Source organism: Bemisia tabaci, chromosome 1, assembly GCF_918797505.1.
Source record: "Bemisia tabaci chromosome 1, PGI_BMITA_v3".
Taxonomy (NCBI): Eukaryota; Metazoa; Arthropoda; class Insecta; order Hemiptera; family Aleyrodidae; genus Bemisia; species Bemisia tabaci.
The window spans coordinates 29166332-29190900 of NC_092793.1; the positions used below are offsets into that span (position 1 = coordinate 29166332).

General features: G+C 40.4%; 1 protein-coding gene across 1 annotated transcript in view; it reads right to left on the reverse strand.

The window, feature by feature from the left end:
• Pka-C3 (Protein kinase, cAMP-dependent, catalytic subunit 3) overlaps positions 1–19005 on the reverse strand; it is a 103291-nt gene extending 84286 nt beyond the window's left edge. The window contains exon 1 of the mRNA XM_019057317.2: positions 18040–19005. Within this exon, the coding sequence (XP_018912862.1) occupies positions 18040–18184 (145 nt within the window). The 5' untranslated portion in view covers positions 18185–19005. The remainder of the gene's footprint in view (positions 1–18039) is intronic.
• Between the last annotated feature and the right edge of the window lie 5564 nt (positions 19006–24569).

Here is a 24569-nt window from a genome sequence, read left to right on the forward strand (position 1 = left end):
GAGACGATTAATCTATGAGATGACACTTGTAAAGGAAGTCTCTCTATTAAAAAACTTGCGCCGCAATCAATCAGCCTCCGAAATTCTCCTGCTTAGTCACTGGATTCCAGGGTTCAATATAGCTCTGATGAATCTCTAATCCAGAGTTACCGTGTTGTGAAGTGAAAAAATTGACCAAGAATTTGCAAGCAGTGACTTAGGCTGTGATTCCCATATGGAGAGACTGCTGAAAGAGGAAAAATGATCTATTGTGTCTAAAAGAGGACCCTTTAGGGAAATTTTCAGGTCGATGGAGTGCCTGCAATTCTATCGTGCAATGAAAGAACGCCGAATTAATTATTCTCTTTTTCTAGTTTTAGCTAGAAATCTATTAATTTTAATTATTACCCATAATATACCTCTACTTTGGCTTTAACTAAAGTTCTACGAAGACAGAATCTCTTAATTTTTAAGTCGAAATTAAGTGTAAATTTTACTCCTGCACAATTGTACGGTAAAAACTATTTGATTTGTCTAATAATTGCAATTTATATATTCTGCTGAACTCCTATCCTTGATTCCTAGATTATTCAATCTAATAATCCTGTTCATCATTTATATATAAATCCTATGTAATAAGTATACTAATATTAATAGATAAATTATTAGTTAGTTAGTGATATGTTCTCTTGAAAATTTCGAATACTCTAAATCCAATGGGGCGTAAAATTCACTGAAAATTTTGGGGGAAATTCTCAAGTTTCCCCGAGAATGAATGAAACGAAATGCGGCAACGGCCAAAGACTCATAAGGCCCTATTCCTTTGGTATGGCAAAGTAGGTCGTAGGCGAAGAAGAGAAATAGCAAGCTGGTTGACTGTGAGACTACCTACGTACGGTTTACTCTCCTCAGCAGTTGAAACAGGACATTTCTTTCTATAGTGATTAGACTGAATTGCCACAGCGAAAAATGAAATGAAAGCTCATAATTTCAAATTGTATAAAAGCTTTAGACCCGTCCAAATTTGAAATCCGTCGTGGACGCCAAAAATGTTTCTCTTTTCGCTCAATCCTACGATTTGAACGCACTTCGACAACGTCGGTAGATGTCGCCAATTTTCTCAAAACTAAAACGTTGTAGCCGATGCATTACAAAGTAAACATGAGCAAGTTGCACTCGCAAAAAAAAACCCGAATTTGCCGAGCTGTGGAGTTCTCAAACACCTACCACCCAATAAATCACCACGCTTTAATGCACCCAGTATAATCGGAGCTATACGTGCTGCCCACTCCTGGTTTATATTCAGTTCAGCCGGCTCTGGTCTCACGCTAATGTTGGAACCTCTATCATCATAATTATCATAAAACCCTCACAGATTTCTCTCAATAGAGCTGCAAGAGAATTAATCATTCGCATCTAAAGAAATTCGCTGTGCGTCTAGATCTAGGTCGCACAGGATAAAACTCTGATGAGCGAGAGCATTGAGGTTAGTGAAGGACAAGTTTGAAAATAATGCTCATAAAGTCCCTTTTCTCCATCAAATTTTATAGTTAAATGCATCAGGCATCAAAGAAGAGCAGCGCACTATGAAGTAAAAGGACGTCATAAATATAAAATTTGTGAAAATGAGCGTCAATAGATCAGCGTTTTTGTCAGATTTCTCAATACCTTTGCAGGTGTTATTTATTCATTCTTAAAAAAATACTACAAACTCGGTGTTGTAATCTGATCAAAATCGTATATGCCGAATTATATATGACGTAATCGTCGTAAATAACAGTAAATATCATTGTGAAGCCGGGCTCGGTCGTCGCCGCTGACGTCACTGGCGCTTTATAATTCCCACTCATTCGCCACAGCCCTCAACTAACAAGTATACCCCTTCTTTCCCACCCGCACACAGTTCCGTTTGGTGAAAATACATCCAATGTTCCATAAGATTGCCACCGCTTGGATCTACATCGAATAATTATGCAAAGTTCAGATAGTCGTTGCAGTGGCTCATGATCCAAATTAAAGAGGAAGTCGAGATTGCTTAAGATCGTCGCGGGTAAGCAGGTGTGCGAGCGAAGAGTGAGGAGGTGTAGAGAGTCAGGGGAGGTAAAATCACTCGAATTAAATCACTCGGACTGCTACTGCAGTTAAATCGATGACTACTCCTCAGCTCTAATTCCGTCAAATAAAATCCAGAGCATGAGGCAGAAGACCACGGTAGTGAGGAAAGGCGGATGTAAGTTTATAGTGTGACCTCACTAACTAAACATTAATTGCCTATGATGCTGAATGTCTCTAATAAAAATAGCTAACTAACTAAGCCTGGGGTGTCTCTTTAAATATTTTCAGTTTTTTTGGTGCACTGCGAGGAAAAGTGTTTAGTCGTACAAACCGTGAACATACAGGGTTATTCAAAAGTTACGCACCACTGGCCATAACTTAAGTTCTAATTATGATATCGATTTGCGGTTTGTGGCGTCCTTCCTCATATCGAGGGGGAAACTTTTTGAGGTACTTCCCACTTCTTCACCCCCCCAGGGGGAGGGGGGGCGGGGGGCAACTCAAAAATTTCAAATGGCAACCCCCATCATGTGATACATCGTTAGAAAGAGCATGAAAAAAGAAAATTTTTGGCGCAAACCCGAAGTCGATCTGACCCCCCTATCAAAAGTTAGGGGGGTCCAAAGGTTATTTGGGGGGTCCGTACCTTCATTTTTTAGAGTAGCTTCGGCGGCTCTTAGACATACCGTTTCTCTTTTCAAAGAGTCCTTGAATACTCCAGGTCTGATACCGAAGTCTTCATATTGCCCCCGGGCCACCACAGCCCCCCCGTAGGGGGGATGGGCCTGTTACAATGAAACATTGCATTAAAATGCGGAAAGTCACAGAAGAGCTTCAAACTTAGCATCAAATCCGAGTGGAACTTCTTGCCAATGTTAACGCAAACGCAGCCTGCGACTTTAAAGTGAGTTTTCAAAACTCTTAGCCCCCTGCCCCCCTCATTTTTGGTTGCAGAGCGGGTAAAAACCGGGAAATTCACTACAAATAAGCCCGAAACTAATGTCCAACTTGAGAAGGACCCTTGAAACGTTGCGATCAGTCGGAGCATTGAAATACAGGGACTGCCGCCCCCTTAAAGTACGGAAACATCCATAAAACCCCCGCTGCCCCCCTCATTTTTTGTTGCGGAGCGGGTAAAAACCGGGAAAATCGCCAGAAATGATGCCCGAAACTACTGTCCAACTTGACGCGGACCCTTGCAACGTTGCGCCCAGTCGGAGAACTGCAATATAGGGACTGCCGCCCACTTTAGGGACGGAAACATCCATAAAACCCCCGCTGCCCCCCTCTTTTTTCGTTGCAGAGCTGGTAAGAACCGGGAAATTCGCCAGAAATGATGCCCGAAACTACTGTCCAACTTGACGCGGACCCTTGAAACGTTGCGCCCAGTCGGAGAGCTGCAACACAGGAACTGCCGCGCACTTTAAGGATGGAATCATTCATAAAACCCTTCGCTGCCCCCCTCATTTTTCATTGCGGGGCTGTTATAGGAACCGGGGCATCATTTCTGGCGAATTTCCCGGTTCTTACCAGCTCTGCAACAAAAAATGAGGGGGGCAGCGGGGGTTTTATGGATGTTTCCGTACTTTAAGGGGGCGGCAGTCCCTGTATTTCATTGCTCCGACTGATCGCAACGTTTCAAGGGTCCTTCTCAAGTTGGACATTAGTTTCGGGCTTATTTGTAGTGAATTTCCCGGTTTTTACCCGCTCTGCAACCAAAAATGAGGGGGGCAGGGGGCTAAGAGTTTTGAAAACTCACTCTAAAGTCGCAGGCTGCGTTTGCGTTAACATTGGCAAGAAGTTCCACTCGGATTTGATGCTAAGTTTGAAGCTCTTCTGTGACTTTCCGCATTTTAATGCAATGTTTCATTGTAACAGGCCCATCCCCCCTACGGGGGGGCTGTGGTGGCCCGGGGGCAATATGAAGACTTCGGTATCAGACCTGGAGTATTCAAGGACTCTTTGAAAAGAGAAACGGTATGTCTAAGAGCCGCCGAAGCTACTCTAAAAAATGAAGGTACGGACCCCCCAAATAACCTTTGGACCCCCCTAACTTTTGATAGGGGGGTCAGATCGACTTCGGGTTTGCGCCAAAAATTTTCTTTTTTCATGCTCTTTCTAACGATGTATCACATGATGGGGGTTGCCATTTGAAATTTTTGAGTTGCCCCCCGCCCCCCCTCCCCCTGGGGGGGTGAAGAAGTGGGAAGTACCTCAAAAAGTTTCCCCCTCGATATGAGGAAGGACGCCACAAACCGCAAATCGATATCATAACTAGAACTTAAGCTATGGCCAGTGGTGCGTAACTTTTGAATAACCCTGTATATAGTGTTCTATATCTGTCGTGCTATTCGGTTATGTAACCGTGCTCTGAGCCCTAGGAACCGAGAAAGCGGTTTCATGAACCTTACGGCCAAGATAGAACACTGTATGTACATATACGGCTCACACAACATTTCGTTTAATCTCAGTGTGTATTCGCATTTAAATGAACGGTGATCACTATGTACGATACGGGGCTACGATTCAGCGATACTTTTTGTTTTTCTCCAAATAGTATTTTAATTTTTTCAATATACATATTTTCACGCTATGAGAAAAGTTTGGTTAGTCGAATATTCAGTCTCCTGAGCCGAAGTTCGGGTATGCAAACCAAATAGTCCTTCCCATTTCCAAGAGAAGAAAAAAAAAACTAAAATCAACAATAAAAAGATATTGGTGGTTAGCCAAGGTGACGTCATGAATCTGCACCACGCAGCGTACTCTCATATTGGCTAACAACCAACTTGTATTTGTTGACTGGTGCGTCTGACTGCCTCTGTTCATAAAAATCAACGTGGGTTGTATATGAGACCATTGAAAACAAATTCGTGCGTTTGGGAGAAAAATCAATGTTTTCTTTCATAAAACTGCACCTTCCCCTGTAAAACACGATGGGTGTCAAGTTCGCAAGTGTGCAAAAAATTTAGCACGCAGACAGAATAACTTTAGAGCATAATATAGTCCTTAGTTTGACCTGAGATAACTTAAATGTATCCGCAGAGAGAACGTTAGAATTAGCAAACATGACCAACGCTTACCTTTGACTTCCGAGTTGAATTCGGAAATATTCAAAGTATACATGTACATTGTGCGACGTGAAAGATCGAAGAAAAAACATGTACTGTGGTGGTTAATGTTTTACCTTGTCCAATACTGAATCGCCGTGTCACAGAAAGGGACTGCTAGTGATTTGGTAATAGCGTTCATGGCTTCGTCAAACAAAGGGAAAATGTCCAGCACTAGTCATCACGGCTTCCTCCAATGCGAAACATAATTTTAAAATGCGTAACCTCATGTTCCCTGAGGTTTCGTGTTAGCGATAAAATTGACTGCAGGTTCCGCTTTAGAATTTTCAAATGTCTCCAATTTGTCCATTGTTTTTAAAATAAAATGATAAAACGTACATTTTCTATGCGTTTCAATTTTTTTTTGTGCGAAAAGGACGTCTGAAAAATCTGACTTCATCATGAAAACTGACAATCTCGCACCATTTAGCCAAGATCACGTGTGATTTACGCGTGATGGTCATGGCAGTTCGGATGTGGGATGATATCGGGCATCATATCTCATTTTTTTTCATTAATGTAATGTTTTTCAATTTCACAGCGAACGCAGGTTAAACGATAAAATAAAAACACCAGCGGTATTGACGCGAATGTGATTCATTTTTACGACCATTTTTACTGCGGTGCGGAGTAAAAACGTAGTATGAGCCTCCAGACGTTGACAAATCTTCTTCCATGAAGATTTCTTTTCGAGGAAAGTTTTGCATATTTTTCCTTGAAATTTTTAGATATTTTAGATTAAATTGCGATAAAATTCGTCTTAAAAATTCGAAGAAAAAAATTTACGATTGTCCCAGTAAATTCATTTTTCATGGGAGGAAATACGGCAACGTCCAAAAGTTTATACGCCGTTTTTCCTCAGCAAGGCAAAATATTAAATCAATGTCAAAAGTGGGAAATAAAATGCTTCCCGGAAGAGAAGATTTTGTAGCCTCAGTTCGTATAGTCTCACGGACGAAGGAACATAATTCCATTCCAAAGTTTTCAAATTGGCTTAAAGAATTCGTTGCTTTTACAGAAATGTACACGTGCAATTTTTATTTGAAATCGTCCTGATTTTTGCATGAAATCCTGGAAATGATCTGGGAAATCTTTAATTATAAATGCCCCAGATTCTCTTAATTAATATGCAATTTGCGAGGGTAAATTTGGCAACATTGAAATATAGTTACGTTCGTGCGGAAAGTGACCAATTGTCACCAGAGATGTAATATGAAATTGTACATAAAATTCCATGAAATTCCATTTCTCTGAGAAAAATCCACGGAATTTCATATTATAGAGTTTCTTGAAATGTTTCATCTCTGGTTGTCACCTTGTCACCATGATATTCACCTGACTAGTCTATCGCGCTAGCGACGAATTTTCGGGCCTCAAAATCGACCCATGGGAAAATTAATTCCTACTCATAAATATTCTTTTCTCCAAGCTTAATCTCGCTTGCCTCTTCCGTGGTCGCAGCGTTTCAATTACTAAACCCGATACGGAGCGAGGTGGTGCGGACGTTGAGAACTTATAGCAATAATTGTAAAATGCAACTATTCGTACTCGAGCGATGTCCGTGTTGCATACTCACAGAGATGAAGGCGTCCTGGATGTCTTTGGGCAAATCAGGAACATCTAAAATCTAACCCTAAACGCACATTTTAGCAAACTATATAATCCACATCACGGTTCATTTTTTAAAATTGCGTCCGCGTGCAGTTTTCCTTGAGCACTGGCAATCGCACTGTTAAAACTTTCTGTGATTATGTTTACTTCGGGTTACTTTGAGTTATTTTTTTCGGTTAGATCAACCAAAAGGGCGTGGTGAAATCGACAGAAATCACAGATTACTCTGATTGTGAGATACCAGGGGATGAAGAAAAGGTCTTGCTGAGCTAATACACTCTTCTTGTCCCTCATGATGTCACTCAGACTTGCGAGTGACCAGTGTATTGGACTATCGCTGATGCGACCGAGGCGGTTTGCGCCTGATTTTTAACGAGGTTCATATTTTCAATCAAAAGTTCTGGTTAATATAACCCGAAGGAGGGCCATCCAAAAAATATGAACCGCAGGTTAGGTTGTGTTCTTTCCATATGAACAAAAAATGTCGGTTGCTTTTTCTAACTGTGCAGATTTGCCCAGACGTAAACATAAGAAAACGACTCGAATCGCAGGATCGACAAGGTCCGATCGAGAGAGGAATTCATCAAGATTTCCGCCTTCTTCCAATTTTTTACATCGGATAAATGTCGAGCACCGAATGTTGGAATGCCGATCACTTTCCTACTCTTCACTTAACTTTACCCATCATTGTTTGTCGCAAGCATGGATTTGCCAAACCCTGTGAAGTCCAAGTGCAGTCATTCTCATACCGCTCATTGCAGATTTTAATCAAACTTCTAGGATATCAGTAATGTTGACGTCGAATTTTAATTAAACTTAACTTATTTACCTGACCTCGTACCCCCTGTGAGGTGGAATACATTTCTTGCCGTCTGCAATTTATTTTCCCCCAGAAGAGGCTTAAGTTAATTGATGTATAAGTGGGACCAAGGTCAGCCTCCACGGGAAATTGCATTTCACCCTCAAAGCGTGGATTAGATTTTTCGGTCGCACGATTTTATGACCTTTGAGTACTTAGACTCCGTAATTGGATTCTTGCAAATCGGCTAGAGCAAACCAATCGGGGCAAATGTGGGAAGCCATTAGACATTTTCGTCGCTTTTTAAAATGTCAATTTCGTCAATTTAGATTTACTTCAAGTTCCTGGAGTAGAGGATGGATGCTCTGATTCCTTCTCATAGTCGTAACGTTTCGTCTCTCCTCTGACGTAAGAGCGTACCTCGATTATCGCGTGAGCCCCAGAAGGCATGGATCTATATGTAAAACAGGGCTCATGTAGGAATTTAGATACGCCCTTGCGTCAGGGGAGCGACGGTTTTAGCAACTCTAAAAACGAAATTATTGAAAAAAAAGAAAGAAAAAAAAAAAAAACTAAATCACAAGAAGCACTATAAAATAGGCACGGAGGCCGGAGTGTCTGATAATTGGAAAAAGTACGGTGCTAGTCGCTAGCTTTGATTTTTCCGATTTTTTTATACTAAAATTCCCAATTTATCATATAAAATCGCGTTTTTCGCCAATTTTTCGAAAAGTTGTAAAAGTTATTCAAGATTGCAAATAAAAATTCATTTTTGCTTCGTTTTTACTACCTATTAGTGAGTTTTGAAATCGCACCAATTATTTGCTCATTTTTACTCTGAGTCGCATATATTTTCAAATCTGTTTTAGGGTCTCTGGCCAATTTCTCTTAATTTTTTCTGACCAGGGTGATGATTTTAGGACTTTTGGACCTTCTCTGTGAAAGAAAGGGGAGAGACAACACTGTCACGCAAAGCTATTATGAAAAGGTAGCCAGTATTAGCCAAACACGAGAATCGTCATTAATAACAGAACTCAAGGTTCCTTTTGAACTAAAGCAGTCGTGATTGCCTGCGGCCCGGGAGTTGCCAGTCCACCCACCATGCTCTATCAATTGCCTCGAATTTTTAATAGCGTCAGTCCCGATCAGTGATATTTCGACACCGCGCCGGCGCCGCGCCGTTTCCTCGAGAGAGACAGGTGCCTTTGTAAAAGGCGTGAGCTGAAGTGAAACAGAGAGTGACGCCAAACTGTATCTTATGGCATAGTGAACACAACTGATGGATACAACAGAATGATATCAAGACAGACAAGAGTTCATAAGTTTAGGACACTTTTTTAGTCCCCAGATGGCTCAGGGAAACCTATGGTTTTGGTCGATTTAAGCAAAGATTTGGTCATCAATCGAGCCCTCTTGATTGATGAGACCGAAGAAAAGCGACTCAAAGTAACCACACACACGAAAATTTGTTTAATATAGAGAGCAGCAGGGGCGCGATAATTTTCTGTATAAATGCACCCATATGGTTCGACGTAAAAAAGCCGAATTTTGTACCTATTTAAAGTGGCTACAATGCCGACAGCTGTGGGTCTGTGGACTTGCCGCACACCTTACAAACGCTTTAACACGGTAACTGCGTCTCCATTGCGCCCGATCAAATCGGTGAACGAATCAACAAAAAATCCACCATAACTGCAGGAGGGGCGGGGGTAATTAGATTTGCGTTCAACTCATCAACCTCCTTGACTTTTTTTAAATTTTTTTTTGAATCATCTATGGATTCATCTGCTTGGTGGCACATTAGTGATTCTTGCAAGCAGGCAACTCCATTTTTCCTACATGTGATTCCATTACAAATAATCGATTTTTATAGAGGTCTGTCTCGCTTGGACTCTACAGATATCGATCATTTTACATAAAATTCAATACGCATATCCCGACGATGTTATTTTACCAGAATCGCCATCGGATCTGTAAGAGCTCAAAAAAGCCTGGACTGGCCATAAGACCAATCTGCCAATGCCATTGGCACACAAACTCCACCTATGCGCCGAAGGCTCGCCTTTTCCCTGGAAAACGGCAAAAAAGGGGGGATTACGTTTTATTTTTCTATTTTTGCTAAGCAAGATTAATCGATTTTAGCGATAGTGTGAAAGTGTGCTTAGAGAGGTCTGATTTTTCAAAATTTTCCGAACCATCCTTTCCATGGGCGCCAGGGGGTGTCCTTAGACACCTTTGAGACGGAATATTACACCAAGTGTGCTCCCCCTTGACTGGCGAATGGTCCCCTAGACTAGCCCTCAGAAGTGAGCCAGTCTGGTACCGAGTTCACACGGGAGGAGGAAAAATATTATTTTCAAGTGTAGTTTGATGGCAGTTGATTGAAGCGTTGAGCGGGCACAGTCATGTGACACGTGATTGATCAATCTGGTAATGAACCACTGAGTAATTCATGAATTTAGGTTTACCTCAAAAGTGCTCATACTGTTATCAGTCGTGCATTTCGTCCTGAATTCACCGTCAAGTCACCGTTGAGCAGGTTCGGAATCATATTTTTATGATCTTTTGAATACGTTGAAAACTTTGCGTACCTTCACGCTAAAGCCTGATTAAAATTCACTTGAGTCTATTACTGAAATACGATTTTGGCGCATTTGAACAGAATTATGATGGACAAAACAGCATATTAAAATAGAGGTGTGCTCACCTTGCTAAAAACGATTATGTTGGCGACTGAGACATGTTGACGCCAACATGGTATCAACATGTTCCCAACACGGTGCCTTTGATTAAATCGCCAGACAGTGACTAGCATGGAATAATCTTGATACTAAGCAGACGTCAACATGGTACCACGTTATCTTACCGATATGGTGCAAACATTAGAGTACCTATATAGCGAGAGTATGGACAGATCGCTTCATGGAGGGCTTAGGGCCCAAAAGTGCAGCCACCCTTCTAACCAACTTTTAACGCACAAAATTTCACTGCCAGTCTGCACATTCCAATTCTAACCAAGATGGCTAAGAATGTACATAAATGAGCGTTCTTCCGCAAATATGAGTAAATTTATGCAACAAGTAAGTCAAATACGTGCTTTATAAACGATGGTTCGTAACAATTGTATTAGTAAAGCGCTCTGGATAATTGAGATTCATAGGTTGGCTGTATTTCTGGGCCCTAACTTTATTCGCGGAGACATCGGTGAAGGCCTGATGGATTTTCGGAGTTTCACATCTGTCTATACTCTCGCTATACAGGTACTCTAGCAAACATGGCACTAGCATGATCATTTTTAGAGAAGCAAAATTAACGTGGTGTCCTTATTAATTGTATCGCAGTCCATTTTGGCACCGCGAGTTTTACAAGATCGCGTTCCGAAAAAAAAGACTCCAGTTTTAATATAAAGGTTACTCTCAGTGGTCTGGGAAACACCAGTCCATCAAGGATGCATGGCCAAAAAAAATGAACACACAGTGATGACGGAGACAGCAGCGATGTGCAACAACCAAGTAACCGAGTAACCTTGGGATCTTCCAGTGAGTGATCATTGATCAAGCGGCGTGGCGTGCTTTGCGATATATCGATTGATATGGAATTTAAACCTGTGAGAAAAGATCTATTAATTGGGGCGTTCGCAACGAACACCTTAATGATCGATTCTTTACCATGGCATCAAATGGGGTAATATCGATAATCGATCGTTCTCGCCTTGCCACCTCTATATCTTGCTCTCACCTAGCTCGTGAGGGATTCGATTAAACTCAATTTATTGGGAAACTACATATTCAAAATGGAGAATTTGCAAAGGTCTGAAATTTCACGTATAGTAGTGTACACTACTGAACACAAGAATATCCTTGGAGTTATGACGAAATGATCTAGCATTCTAGCTTCCTAAAATACGAGTGTTTAAGAGGCAAATGCCACCTAATGACGTCATAAAGCGATGAATTCTCTCACTTTCAAATTTATTTTTCTCCAATTTCTCAAAGTAGAAGTTTTTTTTTTCAAAAATGCTGGGGACTCGGCTCATCAAACACTTTCTCAAAAATAAACGAGGGGCTTGGAGGACAGGGCGCATGCCTGCAATTTTTGCTATTTTGAGATATACGTGTTTGAAGTTTCGAAATTACACGGATCCTCATGGCGGAAAGAAAGTTCGAACTGACTTTTTTATGTTTACAAGTTGGAATTTTGGAGCGAGTTCTTCACAGTTTAGGTACTTAGACTATAGTTTTACTTTAAACCATTGATATTCAATTTTTCCAAATACTGCACTTTTGCGCCTTGTCCTCCGATCCCCTCAAATAATTTACAGACTTCGAATAAATTCACGAAAACTAAACTTTTGACTAATTTCATACTCGGTTACAGTAGTTTATTTTATCAAGCGGACGGCACATTGTCGACATCCTACATCTCGTCATAAACTTGTGATCAAAATACTCATGAGATCCTTGGAAGACAAGAATGCTTTATTGATGGCAACATTTCACCCGATAAAAAAGTACCTCCCACAAGGCTGGCTGTTGGAGATGAGCAAAACAAGCGCGGATCGTTCATTTTTATCGTTCATGCGATGAGAATAAGATGCACACACCGCAATATGAGCGATGAGAATACTCGACTCTGATCTTGCCAATTCGCGCAACCTGCTCAGATTTTCTTCTAAATTATGAAGCAGCAACTGTGATGGTATTCTTTGTGTCCAGGGAGCCCAACATGTTTAAGATGACATAAATATATCCCTGGAAAATGAGGATCTAGGAGACCAAAAGCTGCGTCTATGCAAGACCAAAAATGGTTGAGCTGGCCGAGTGATGCGGTGCGTTTTACGACATATTGATTAATTTGCCATTAAAACCTATGGAAAAGAATCGATGAACAAGATGTTCACAGCGAAAACTTAAATAATCGATTCTTTGCCATCGCTTCAAATGGAGACATATCGATAATCGATCATACACGCCTTGCCACTGATCTGGCCGCCTGAGTATTATTGGATCGTACGTAGCAGAAAAAACCCAACGCAATTCTCAAAAAAATTTGAGTTAATGGATGGTCTGAATGAACCTAGTCATTCTCTTTAAAATATTAATGGTATTTTTTTAAAAAACAATTTATTTGATTCTGATGATCTCTGAGAGGACAGGGGGCAATGGCGATTGGGCGTCGCAGAGCGCGAGGCTGCGCTATAAAAGCGGCTTTATGTATGTGTATTTATTTGATCCTAACTTTTGAATTTAAACTGCAGATATTTTGGGTTGGGCGCTAGTAAACTTCTCAGAAGGGAACTAAAAGTGCCAACAAATAGCTCTTCATGAAAATTACAAAGCAACTTATCTATGAAAACAATAATACGACCATTCGTGTTTTCCTGTTGGGCTTGTAGCATAGCTGGGTGATTGAAGGCTCTTACTCGCGAGTGCGGTACCACGCCTCCCTCAGTTCAGTTGCAAGCAAAATTCACTGAAAGGATTCAACTTGAGTTCGTTCCCTGCTGTGAACTCAGTGTTACGATCTCGAGACAAGTCAGAAGTCAGAAAGGAACCAGCTGTGAGTTGGTTCCCCTCTATAAAATTATTCCGTTAAATACGTAAAAACGTAGAGAGAATACCTGTCACATTTAATACTTATTATTAAAATTTCAGTTCTTTAAGCTTGAATAAGTCCCAGCAACGGGTTGCCATACAGTTGGATTGCATTTTGCAAAAAGAAACCACGAGCATTGCCATGTTGCTAAGATTGTGCAACTTCTTTTGTCTTGGGAGAAAAACATAGTAATCCATTAACAGTTTCTATTTTACTCGCTAAAAACTGTAAATGTAAGACAAAAATTACGAAGTCAATTTCATATTTTTTCATGATTTCAGTAATTTAATTACAAAGGATGAAGTTGCACAATCTTAGCGTCATTGCAATGCTTCTGGTTCCTTTTTTGCAAAATGCAATCCAGTTAATGTACACTGAGAAAAAACTATGGTTTATAAACCTATTAGAGGTAAATATGGAACACCTATAATAGTCGTAAATAAACTAATGATTCTCGGTCTGTGAACCATACTAAGGTCTCTGTACCTAATTAAGGTACCCCGTACCATAACTAAGGTATATGTGCTATTATTATATGTAGAGGTACTACTATTAGTGGTGTTCCATATTTACCTCTAATAGGTTTATAAGCCATAGTTTTTTCTCAGTGTATGGCGAAACCAAATTTGTTACAAGCGGTTTACAAAAACGGGAGCTCAGAGCCTTCTGACTCGATTTTCTCAAAACATCTAAAATCGTGTCGGTTCCCTTCTGCTAAAAGCGATCCAATTATTGATGCTCGGATCGCAAACATGTACCGCGTGTAAAAAGGTACTTGTGGGTAAAATTGGCACCGCGCGTTGGTTAGGCCGGCCAAATTTGTGTGGATCGCTCTGCTCAATTTATCATCAGACTTAACATGTACCTACTTTCATTCCCACGTGGAGATCGGAAAGAACCTGATTGTTGCCATTCTGGCTGGCGCACGAACAGGGTATGCCCACGTATACCCACCTATACAACGTATACCACTAGAGTGGTCGTCACATTCGTCTCTGAGGCCGACCGCTATCGGCAGCGCTAGCTTTATTTCATCTGAATCCGTGAGGGATCAGAATTGAATCGCTTTCTGGTAGGACATTGAAAATCCTTAAAATAAAATTTTACAGTGGAGGCACACGATTGATTTTCTCGTCAAGCGGATGACTAAAAGTTTGCTGGAGTGTTTTAAGGATGGGTCAACGTCCGTTTGAAAATTCGGAAATAATTTCAACATCCGTTTGAAAAGTCGGAAATAATTTAATCCTCGGTGCAAAATTTTCGAGGCCCATTTAAGCTAGCTTAAAATGTTGGATTTACGCCCTTTTCCGAGGAATTGCGGGAAAAATGAGAAACTTTCCAGTGAGGAAAATGGGCTGAAAATGAGTTTTGAAAGGTTTATCATATTTCCGTTAGGTATTCAAAGAGACATGATGGTATGACCTCTAAATTAGGACAAAATTTAGAGGCGTGTTGATATTTTTTATCGCACAAAAAGTGTAAGTAAGTACCGACATACCCCTCAGAAGGGCCAAAATGCAAAAAAAGAAAAAAGGATTCTCAGAGTTTTGGAACATAAAGCGATTCAATTACCGCAAATAGACGGAGTTCGACAGAAAAGGACCAAGTTTCCTGGCAAACAAGAGGTGTGCTCGTCAATTATTGTTTAAATAAATTCCTTAGGCATCATACTTATTCTTCCTCTGAATTAATCTCACCAAAATGAAATCAAAGAGTGAACAAACTGCACATTTCATTCCTTTCTCTGAATTTGTCTAGTGTTTTTTTTTTCTGTTTTGTTTTGTACTTAGGAGAGGGAACCAGATTATCAAACATTTAAAAAAAAATATCATTATGAATACATGAAATATTATTATTTTAATGTCACTTTCGTCTCCTCATTTTCTTCGTCTATCTACTATCATAGGGCCGTATTTATGGTCGTTCCTAGAACAGCTCCTTTCCCTGGAAAGCCTCCCCTTCTTCATGTGGTCTACATCGTGAGTGAGGAGGGCTTGAAGAAATCCCTTACATAGTCCCTCGAGGGAGACAATTTTCATGAATATCGAGGAAAATTCAACGATTACAACTCTGAAAATAGATCATTGCTATGGGCAACAATGATTTTTCACTGAAAAAAAATATAAAATACCAGAGAAATAATTATCGAAGATTTTTTTTAAATTATAAGGCACTAAACCTTAAAATTCCTAAAACAGACAAGAGTTGATTGTTTGTATTTCTAATTTAGCATTGATGAATCATCATACTCCCCCGGAATGGTCTATTTCCAAAGTTATAGAGTTGAATTCTGTTCCAGATTCGTTTAAAAGGTCCTTTTTGAGGCTGTAATAAGCGTATTCTTAGCCTCCCTGGTCACGATGTAAACCGTATGGGACTTCAAAAGGACTTAAAGCACTGTTTAACAAACGACTATGGATACACCGTTACAGCCCTGAATCTTTGGAAGTGTTACAAATAAATGATCAACCTCACAATGAATTGAAGAGATCCTGCATAGGAGGACCGTTCAGAAATAGGTTCACCATGTCTTTATTCACCCGATACACGATATCTCTTCATTAATTTCTACCCAAATTTTGCCTCTTTAAATCACGAAGCGCGCAAACTGTGACGTAGAGACTCAAAAAATAAAGTGGTTTTTTATTACCTACGGTGGGTTGTGGATTAAAAGCTCAATGCTTCGTGCGCTTTTCAATCGACTTGGCGTCGAATCAAAATGTCCGTTAATCAACACTGTCAATTGCCCTGACAGTTGGACAGATTGGCGTCAAATGTCTCTTATCGTGGCATCCAAATTCTGGCAATTCCGTTTATAGATCTGCGTCATTAACGTGATAATTTAAGATTGCCGCGCACCTGACGAGCTTAATGATAGACAACCTTGTATTAGGAAATAATTTTTATTGATAAAAATGTAGTGAATTATAATCTCTCGTGTACAAACATTTATCGTATGTCCCACACCCGTGTTTCAGTTTCGTTCGACACCCTCGCTGGGATTTCAGAATTTTGAGTTTTATAAATTCCGTGTGAGTTACGTATAATGGTAATTTACAGTAATTTTATAAAAGGGACCTGAATTATTAGGTTTAGAACGGTACGCGAGATAATTAATCCAATCAAACATAAATTAATGAGTACGAAAATTATAAATTTTATTCACACAAAATATGATCCTGCGTCGTCGCGTCCAAGCGTTCCAATCTAATCGCTCATTTTCAAGAGTTTTCTGCGATTGACCGGGAACGAATGTCAAGGATTATACTTGATTAAATACCAACGCCCTCAAAATGGGTCCAAAAAGCAAAGGAATCAATAGAAAAAAACAAAGAGAACGCTTGCACCTCTGACTGTAGTAAACTGTACCTATGTTTTTACATCACCGCCAAAACTAATAGCAATGAGAGGAACGAGAGAAACAATCCAAACAAAATAAGAAATCATGTCTTTAATGCCAGGTTTCTCAGGGTTAAAACGTCAGACTGTAGAGCTTTATTGCAAGGGTTAACAAACTTTTTCTTCAACGGTAGGTACACCCGGTTGGAACTATACGGCTCCTAAAAGTTTGTGAAAATCATCGTTTGTCTGAATTTGGCGACCGTTTCAGACTTATACTCATGAAAAATGGCTCTTCCTCATAATTTTACCTCTAAATTTATCCGTGACCTTAAAGATAGACATCGAGCTTATGGGAAATTTCAGAAATCTGGGAGATGAGGCAAGTTTTTTAATCTGAAAGATCCACAACTGCAAAGAGAACAATTATTTAGACACGAGAGTTGATGCATTTGTCAATGAGCAATAAAATTCCGTATAAAACTGAAATTCTCATAACAGAGCGGAAAAAATTCATTCGAGTACAATTTTCCCCCGTACAGAATTGCTGTTTGGTGCAACACTTGTTACGGCAGGTCAGGTAGGCAACTGCAGAAGTGCAGCGCAGCCACCTGACTTTTCTGCTGCCAAGCTCGGAGAGGTTGTCCATTTGTACTGAAGATTATTTGCTGCATCAGTAGAAATTCCTGTTAGTGGTACCCTAATGAGAATTCTTGTCGAGTCTATAGGAAAACCCCCTGTTTTAAACGGTGTGTCTGATATTTCAAAGAGGCGTCCTGATTGGATTGGTCACCACTTGGGGAAAGGCGACATGAAGGGATGACTGCAAGGCGTTGACGAAGAGATATTGCGTTATGTCAGTTATCCCGATAATCTCTGCGAAGATGGGCACATGTGACGTTTGGGTGTCGTAGAACGCCCGAGTGCGTTGTAGGAGCGACTTTTATGTACCCTTGATAAATTCAGCACCAGAAATTGTATAAGATAGCCATCTTTCATAAGCTTTGGTCCAAAGCCGTTGTCAAAATTTAGAAAAACGAATTTTGGGGAGGGATGCAGCTCCGACTGCATGGAGGTCTTCAGCAAGAGAATGACTCTGAGATCCTTCAGCCTTTCCTGGTACAATTATATTTTACCTCTTGTCAAAAATGAAATTTTTATGCAAAAATGCAATCATTTTTGCGCTTTTATAATATCTTGACTTGTTGGCATACTCATTTTACCGAAAAGTCTCTATTAAGGTTCCGGTATCCAATCTCAATATTTTTGAAGATGCCCTCATTTATGATCATTTCTGCCACTATTTCTTCTCGTTCTTCTCTTTCTTCTTGTTCTTATCGTTTTTCTCTTTTTTCTTTTCCCTCTCTTTCGTCTCTTTCTTCCCTCTTTTTTGACCTCAGAAGAGGGTCGTATCTATAAAATCCTAGATCCGCTCCACTTTCGTAGAACTATCAGTACCTACCGAAAGAGGAAAAGCAACAACATGGAAACATGGCAACAGCATGGATAACAATTAAGCTGAAAGGTGTACGGGCACGGCTAACAAGGTCTTACCTATTGTTTTGATGATGTCAAAATCCTCTAATCCAAAGTCCTTCTCGCTGTCGGATGAGTCATCACTAACGGAGGAACTGACCGAGGATGGAGACTCCTTCGAGAGGGAGTCCGAAAGTTGGTGCGCCACTTTCGACGAGGCCATCTCGAAAATTGTGGAAAACCAACGGGAACAAATCCAGTCACCCGCGCGAAATTTTCACCGCGAGAAAAACTGCTACGCACTCACGGGGTTCCCCGTGACTCAGACGCACTCAATAAGAATCGGCTGGTGTCATTTTGACGCGACTCTCTTCACGCTGAGAAGGGGAAACAGCAACATTTCTGATTCTGTATCCATTTTCGTGTCGATCGACGATTCCTTATTTATTTCCAAATTTCGGGCAGGTACTACAGTCGAAAATTTTACACAAAGAGAGCTTTCAGGATTTTCCGCACGAAAAAAAAAAAAATGAATCGGGTAGGAAATAAATTTAAAGCCTCGTGATTCGAACCTAAAATTGAATTTAAAAAAAAAATCGAAGAAAATATATGATCACGCCAAACCGCTAAATATACGCACGAAGGGGAAAACGACGACACTGAATGGTAAAACTTCTCCGACTAGACTGTAACCAGGATGAATCGAAATTTCGGTGCAACCTGAGAAACTACCGCAAGCAGGATTCGCCTTAGGATTAAATTTCGACCCACTTTTAGACAAACGGTCAAAACTGTAAACAAACGTTCGGTGGCGCTCACTGATCACCCGATTTTGAGAGACGGTCAAACAGGGCCGATGACTCCGCGGTGATGAAGAGACGATCGACAGTTTACCTCTCGCCTGATCTAGACGCACGGTCAAATCAGGTGGCACGCGAATGTAAACAAACGGTCGGAACACGCGGAGCTCTCGTTGCAGGTGGCAGCGCTGACGGCGAACTGGCTCTCTCGGGAGGTGGCAACTCTCTACCGGCGCGGCGACGCTACCGGAGGCTTGAGACGATCGCCACTGTGGGTCGCCGCGCATGCGCGCCACCAAGATTTCACGACCGGCCACGCACAGTGTGCACCGGCCACGATCAACCTAGGGATTTGGAATTTGATGGTCGATCCGTCAAATTCTTAGGTGCATCTGCATCTACAGGGTGATCCAAGGTTCATCGCCAGACTGCAAAAGCGCGCGTGTTCTATTAGTCAAATTAAGATTTTTTTTCTTCCATGGGAGTTTTGCTGAAAGAGCTCTTAATGGAGGCTACGGTAATGCTCCTGAAATCTATTTATGCATCATTTTATACGCTGAATTTATTGGTGACATTGGAAAAATCGACTTACCGGCTAAAACTGGAGTTTCGAGGGGTCTTTTAAAATGCAACTTATTGGCCTTTTTAAGAAGTATGAAATCTCCTCAAAACCTCTCACAACCCCACTATTATAATAACCAAGATTTCGATTTTTTCTAGTGTTACTAAAAGAATTCAGCGTATCAAATTATAGGTATGTAGACCAATTTTCATGAGATTCAGTGTAACACCGTTGCCAAAATGTAAGAAAAACGATTTAATTACTAGAGGGGCATTAGGGAGTACATTAGGGGGCATGCCCCCTAATGCACAATGAAAATATTTCTGGTCGAGAGCACTGCTCGCCATTTGACACAAGAATAAAACGAAATTTTCACGTAGGAACTAATCTTATGATGGTGGATTCGAGCACGAAGGATTTGTTCTTATTTTTTTAAGATTAAATGTCAAAAGAGTGCAAAATGCAAATAAAAATATAACTAATTCAGCGCTCAGCCGATAGGGATCGCTCATTGATTTCAACGTGCCTATAGAATATGGAGCAATGGACCACTAGACGAGGTACAAAATTAAGCATTCTGATACATATTCCTTAACCAAAATTACACGTAGAACACAATTCGCGCTACGAAAATTACTGAAATTAACTCCTAAGCATGACATTTAATGTTTCTTGACGCGTGAATTAAAACCTCCCGCTCATGAACACTCAATGGTCTGCGTGAGTCAAATCGCACACTAAACGTTACCGTGGTAGTCTCTGCAATACGAAAATTTTTAATAGTAGCCTCAATCATGACGCTTTGGCTCAGCTATAGCAAATTGTTTACACTTCGAACGATAAAGGTTGGTAAAGGAACAGTACTCGATTGAGAAGCCTGCCGAAACCGTTGTAATGAGGCGCGATTTGAATCTCGTAGAGTATTTCTTAGCAAAAATTGGCATTAGAATCTGTGTTCCAAAACACCATAGACCTACAGTCGGCTGTAAGATTTCCAATAGCTTCTATAGCCGGCTACACAATTTCTTATAGCCTTTTATAGCCGGTGGCGATTAAGCAACAGCCAGGCGATAAAGTGTATGCTAAACGTTACTAATTGGATGCTAGGACTTAGTGAGTTTTTGGAATACTGCTCTCTTTTTGGGCCGTAGTATCTTGATTTATTTTGCGAGGAAAGCTCCGTACTTTTGATGGATGCCTGCCATTACTGATATATTAGAGCGCCTTCAGTTTCGTATGATACTGTGCAATACCTCTGGTGTGAAATAGTTGCTTCAGGCGCCGTGGCACGCTGCGGCGCGGCAGGCGGGCAGCCAGCGCCAGCGCCTACAAACCTAACAGGGATACTTCACGCGTTGCGCAATGCGTGAAGTATCCCCGTTAGGTTTGTAGGCGCCAGTGCGTCGCCGCTCCGCTTTGTGTTAGGCTCTAATATTTAATCTGGCGGAGTCAGCGTTATTCAACTCATGATTTTGAAATGTTTGCACATCATCCTGTATGGATTATTCTCATTTTAATTGATTGCAAAAAATATGTACTAAAGGAAAATATAATGTGTGTTTTGTAAATATTAAGGTGGTTCCGTATCAAACTTAATGATTTCCAAAGCAAACGAATTTCTACACAATTTCTTATAGCCTTTTATAATCGATGGCGAAAAAGCAACAGCCAGGCGATAAAGTGTAAAGCCCGCCGATAGGAACTATAGCAAGGAATTCCCTAAAATCTCGAGAGCGAGGGTTTACGCTCGACGAGGACAGTTTTGGCCGATTCGTCTCCTCTGCTCCCCTCCGCTCGCGAACCCTGCTATAGCTCGGCTGCATAATTTTTTATCGCTTCGTATAGCCCGGCCGTGTGATTTTCTCCGCATTCTACAACCAGCTATATGATTTTCTGTAGCCTTCTTTAGCCGGCCATAAGAATTCCTATGGTATTTTGAAACGCAGCTCTTATCGCCAATTTTTACCAGGGTTGAGTTTCTTGTGACCGGGCAATTCAAATTTCCTGTAACCAATGTAAAATTAAAACTTTAATATCTCAGTTAGGAGTTGATTTGAGTAACTTTTGATGCAAGAACAGTGTTCTACTTGAAATTTTAGTCAAAGATCATGTATCAGAGTGCTTAAATTTGTACCACTTGCTTCTGGAATCGTAGCACGGAGAACGATGGTCGTTTTTCTTTAATTTGTTGTTTTGACGGTAGTGTAGTTTTCTCAAAATTTACTATTTCATTCAGCGAGTTTTTTATCCTCAGCGGTGCTTATCTTCTTCCGTTAACTTAAAAACGCGCCTACATAGAAAATGTTGTTATGGTAATGCTGTCAAAGCAAAAATTGATACGTCTCATATCAGCTGAGATCTTTTTAGATTTTTTGAGTACCTCCGGTGCCCCCGGTGCACCATGAATTCATAAAATTTGTATTTTTAACTTTAAACACAAACTGACAGCTGATCGCTTCTCTAGTACGAACGTTTTAGAACTTTCCCGCTTGTTTTTTTTTATTTAAATCATTGAATATAGTTGTATAAATCGTATATCTGGATGAAATCCTCTCAAAGTCGCCGAGAGAGTGAAGCACTAACTGCCCTATTTAATTAAAGCTTATAAGACAAGCGAGGAATGGGTGCGTTTCTCTGCGTGATACAACTATTCAAGCCCTTGCATTGTTGAATTTTAAAGCCCTTGAATTTGTATGTGTGTTGCCTATGTGGCGTAATTGAAGGCGAACTTTAAGCGGACGCTTTTTACTGACAGAATCACCCATGGTTTATTGGTCAGCGAGACCAATAGGCCATGCAAGGAGGTAATTATTTCCGAAAACTTTCCTATATATCCTTCTCTGTCTCTTCTCCTGCGTGCTTTTGTATTCTCCATTTTCATATCCATTGTAATTATTTCTATTTTTTAAAAAAAAATGTCGTGTAAGTATGGTGGACGACTCGTACAGTCTGTATTATGAGCTGTATTTCGCTCAATAAAATAAATTTAGGAGAAATTAAGTATTTTGATAACTATTCGTACTCTCCGGTAGATCCGCCTAAATAAGTCCGCCTACACGACGTAATTGAGGACGCACCTCAAGAGGATGATATCTGCCGACAGATTCACGCATTGTCGATGGACAACGCTGCCGTGCTAAGGAAAAACGCCGTATAAACATTCGCGAGTTGCCAAATTTCCTTCGATAGAATGATCATTTTTGAGGAAAGTTGATAATATTTTGCCTTGAAATTTTCATGACTTTTCGGCGGAATTGCGAGAAAAATTATCTGAAAAATTGGAAGAAAAATATTCATAAGTTTACCAGGAAATTTGTGTTTTTTCGAAGGAAATTTGGCAACGTCTGAAGGTTCATACGGCGTTCTTCCTTAGTACGGCAGAACGAGAGTCCTAATTGGACGCATTTCTATCAAACGGAACTATGTCATTATGACGCGAGCCTTGTTATGCATATACTCTTATGGGTCTCAGGGCTCATGTCATAATGTACATAGTTCCGTTTCATAGAAATACGTCCAATTTATGATGCCATGCCACGGATCCCGATGAGCCTCCCTTAACCGCAATTATGAGAGTACATTTTCTGCTATCAAAATATCACGCAGAACATAGTGACATGACGAATACTTTAAACATTTTGAAATTCAGTCCATGCGTGAGGAGCTAGCGTTTTCCGGATCGGTGGAATTTAAATGATAGCTCGTAAAATTTAGCGAAATGTTTCATTTCTGGTGACGGATCACAAAATATTATCATCAATTGTGCGGTATTGAATTTCAAGATTCCCAGACAAATTAAACGTGGTGCCAGAATGATACGTTAAGACGGTCATTGGCCTCAGAATATTAGCTTGAGATACCCCCCCCCCCCCCCAAAAAAAAAAAAAAAACTAACTGCCGGTTTTAACCGTAGACGTGGAGCCCAATTTATTAAAGCTCTCCCGATTTATCTGCGGTCATCTGTCATGGTTTTATGACGAAAGCAATATCTGTGATGGAAGAGAGCGTTGTGGTTTGCGTGGTGGCTAGATTGAAGGAGCGACGACCGTTCGAAATATCTTTGTCTCGGATTTTCAGCTTCATATACTTGCGTCCTCCTACAACCCGTTGCCAAGTAGGTTATATTAAATTCTCTACATATTAAAAGTACTGTGATGAGGAAATATAGGTAAAGGCATACTTGCAATATTAAGATAAAAAATATCCGAACGATGATCATTTCTTTTAAAGGGCAACCACAGTACATTAGACAAATTACGATCCACAAGTTTCTCTTCAAACTTCTACGTAAAATATGATTTATATAAAGGGACGTTCGGAAAGCAACTTCCAAAGAAGAAGTAAATATTCATAATTAATATCAGTCAAATAGTAAAAACACAAAGGACGTCATTTATATCGACAATAATACGGCAAAAATGCGTAATTTGCTATTGCGGTGTTTTAAAATTTCCGATTCCTACTTCATTTTTTTTAAAAGAGAGAACGAGACCTAACCAATATCATGGCTTGAAGTTTGCACAGCATGTTCTTTACTTACAGAAGAAACATTAGCAAAATTTTCAAGAAATTACGTCGCGTTGTGTAGTTTTCCATGTAGAGATAAGTGCGACACGAAGCCGGCAGTGCCGTAAACTTATAGAAACGTATTTCTGCGGTTTCACCATCGATATGTTTTGTTTTCCAGTTGCTCAGAGTTAAGTGCGCATTTTATTTGTATCTTGCATTGGAGTTTTTTTCGAACTTTTCGTCGCTGAAACCGGCATGTGGATAAAATTCTGAGGTGAAAACATATGACGTGGTACTTCGATTTTCCATTTAATAAAATCGAATATTCATTAGGGTCGGGTATAGAAGCTCCGTTAATGCTTACACGATTCGACATTAATTTGTTCAAAATTCGTGATCATTAGAAATTCGGCGAATAATATCATATCTTGAATATAATCAGGAGGGATAATTCAATTCAAATTTTAGTTCAAATTTGTAATTTCCATTTTTTTCGATCGGGAATAGGTATCAGCGCGGCAACATGGTCGGAGACATCCCTGCCGACCGTTCTGTCATTCTCGGCAGACGCTATTCCGATATAAGCGGAGAATGACCCCTGAAATACTATTATAATTGCTGTGGATTAAAATATAGTCCGGGTAGTACAATCTGCCGCTCATTAAATCTCAACCCACAGCCGCAGAGGTCGATTGCTTATTCAAAGCCACGCGGCTGTTCAGCGGGTGGCCTAATGG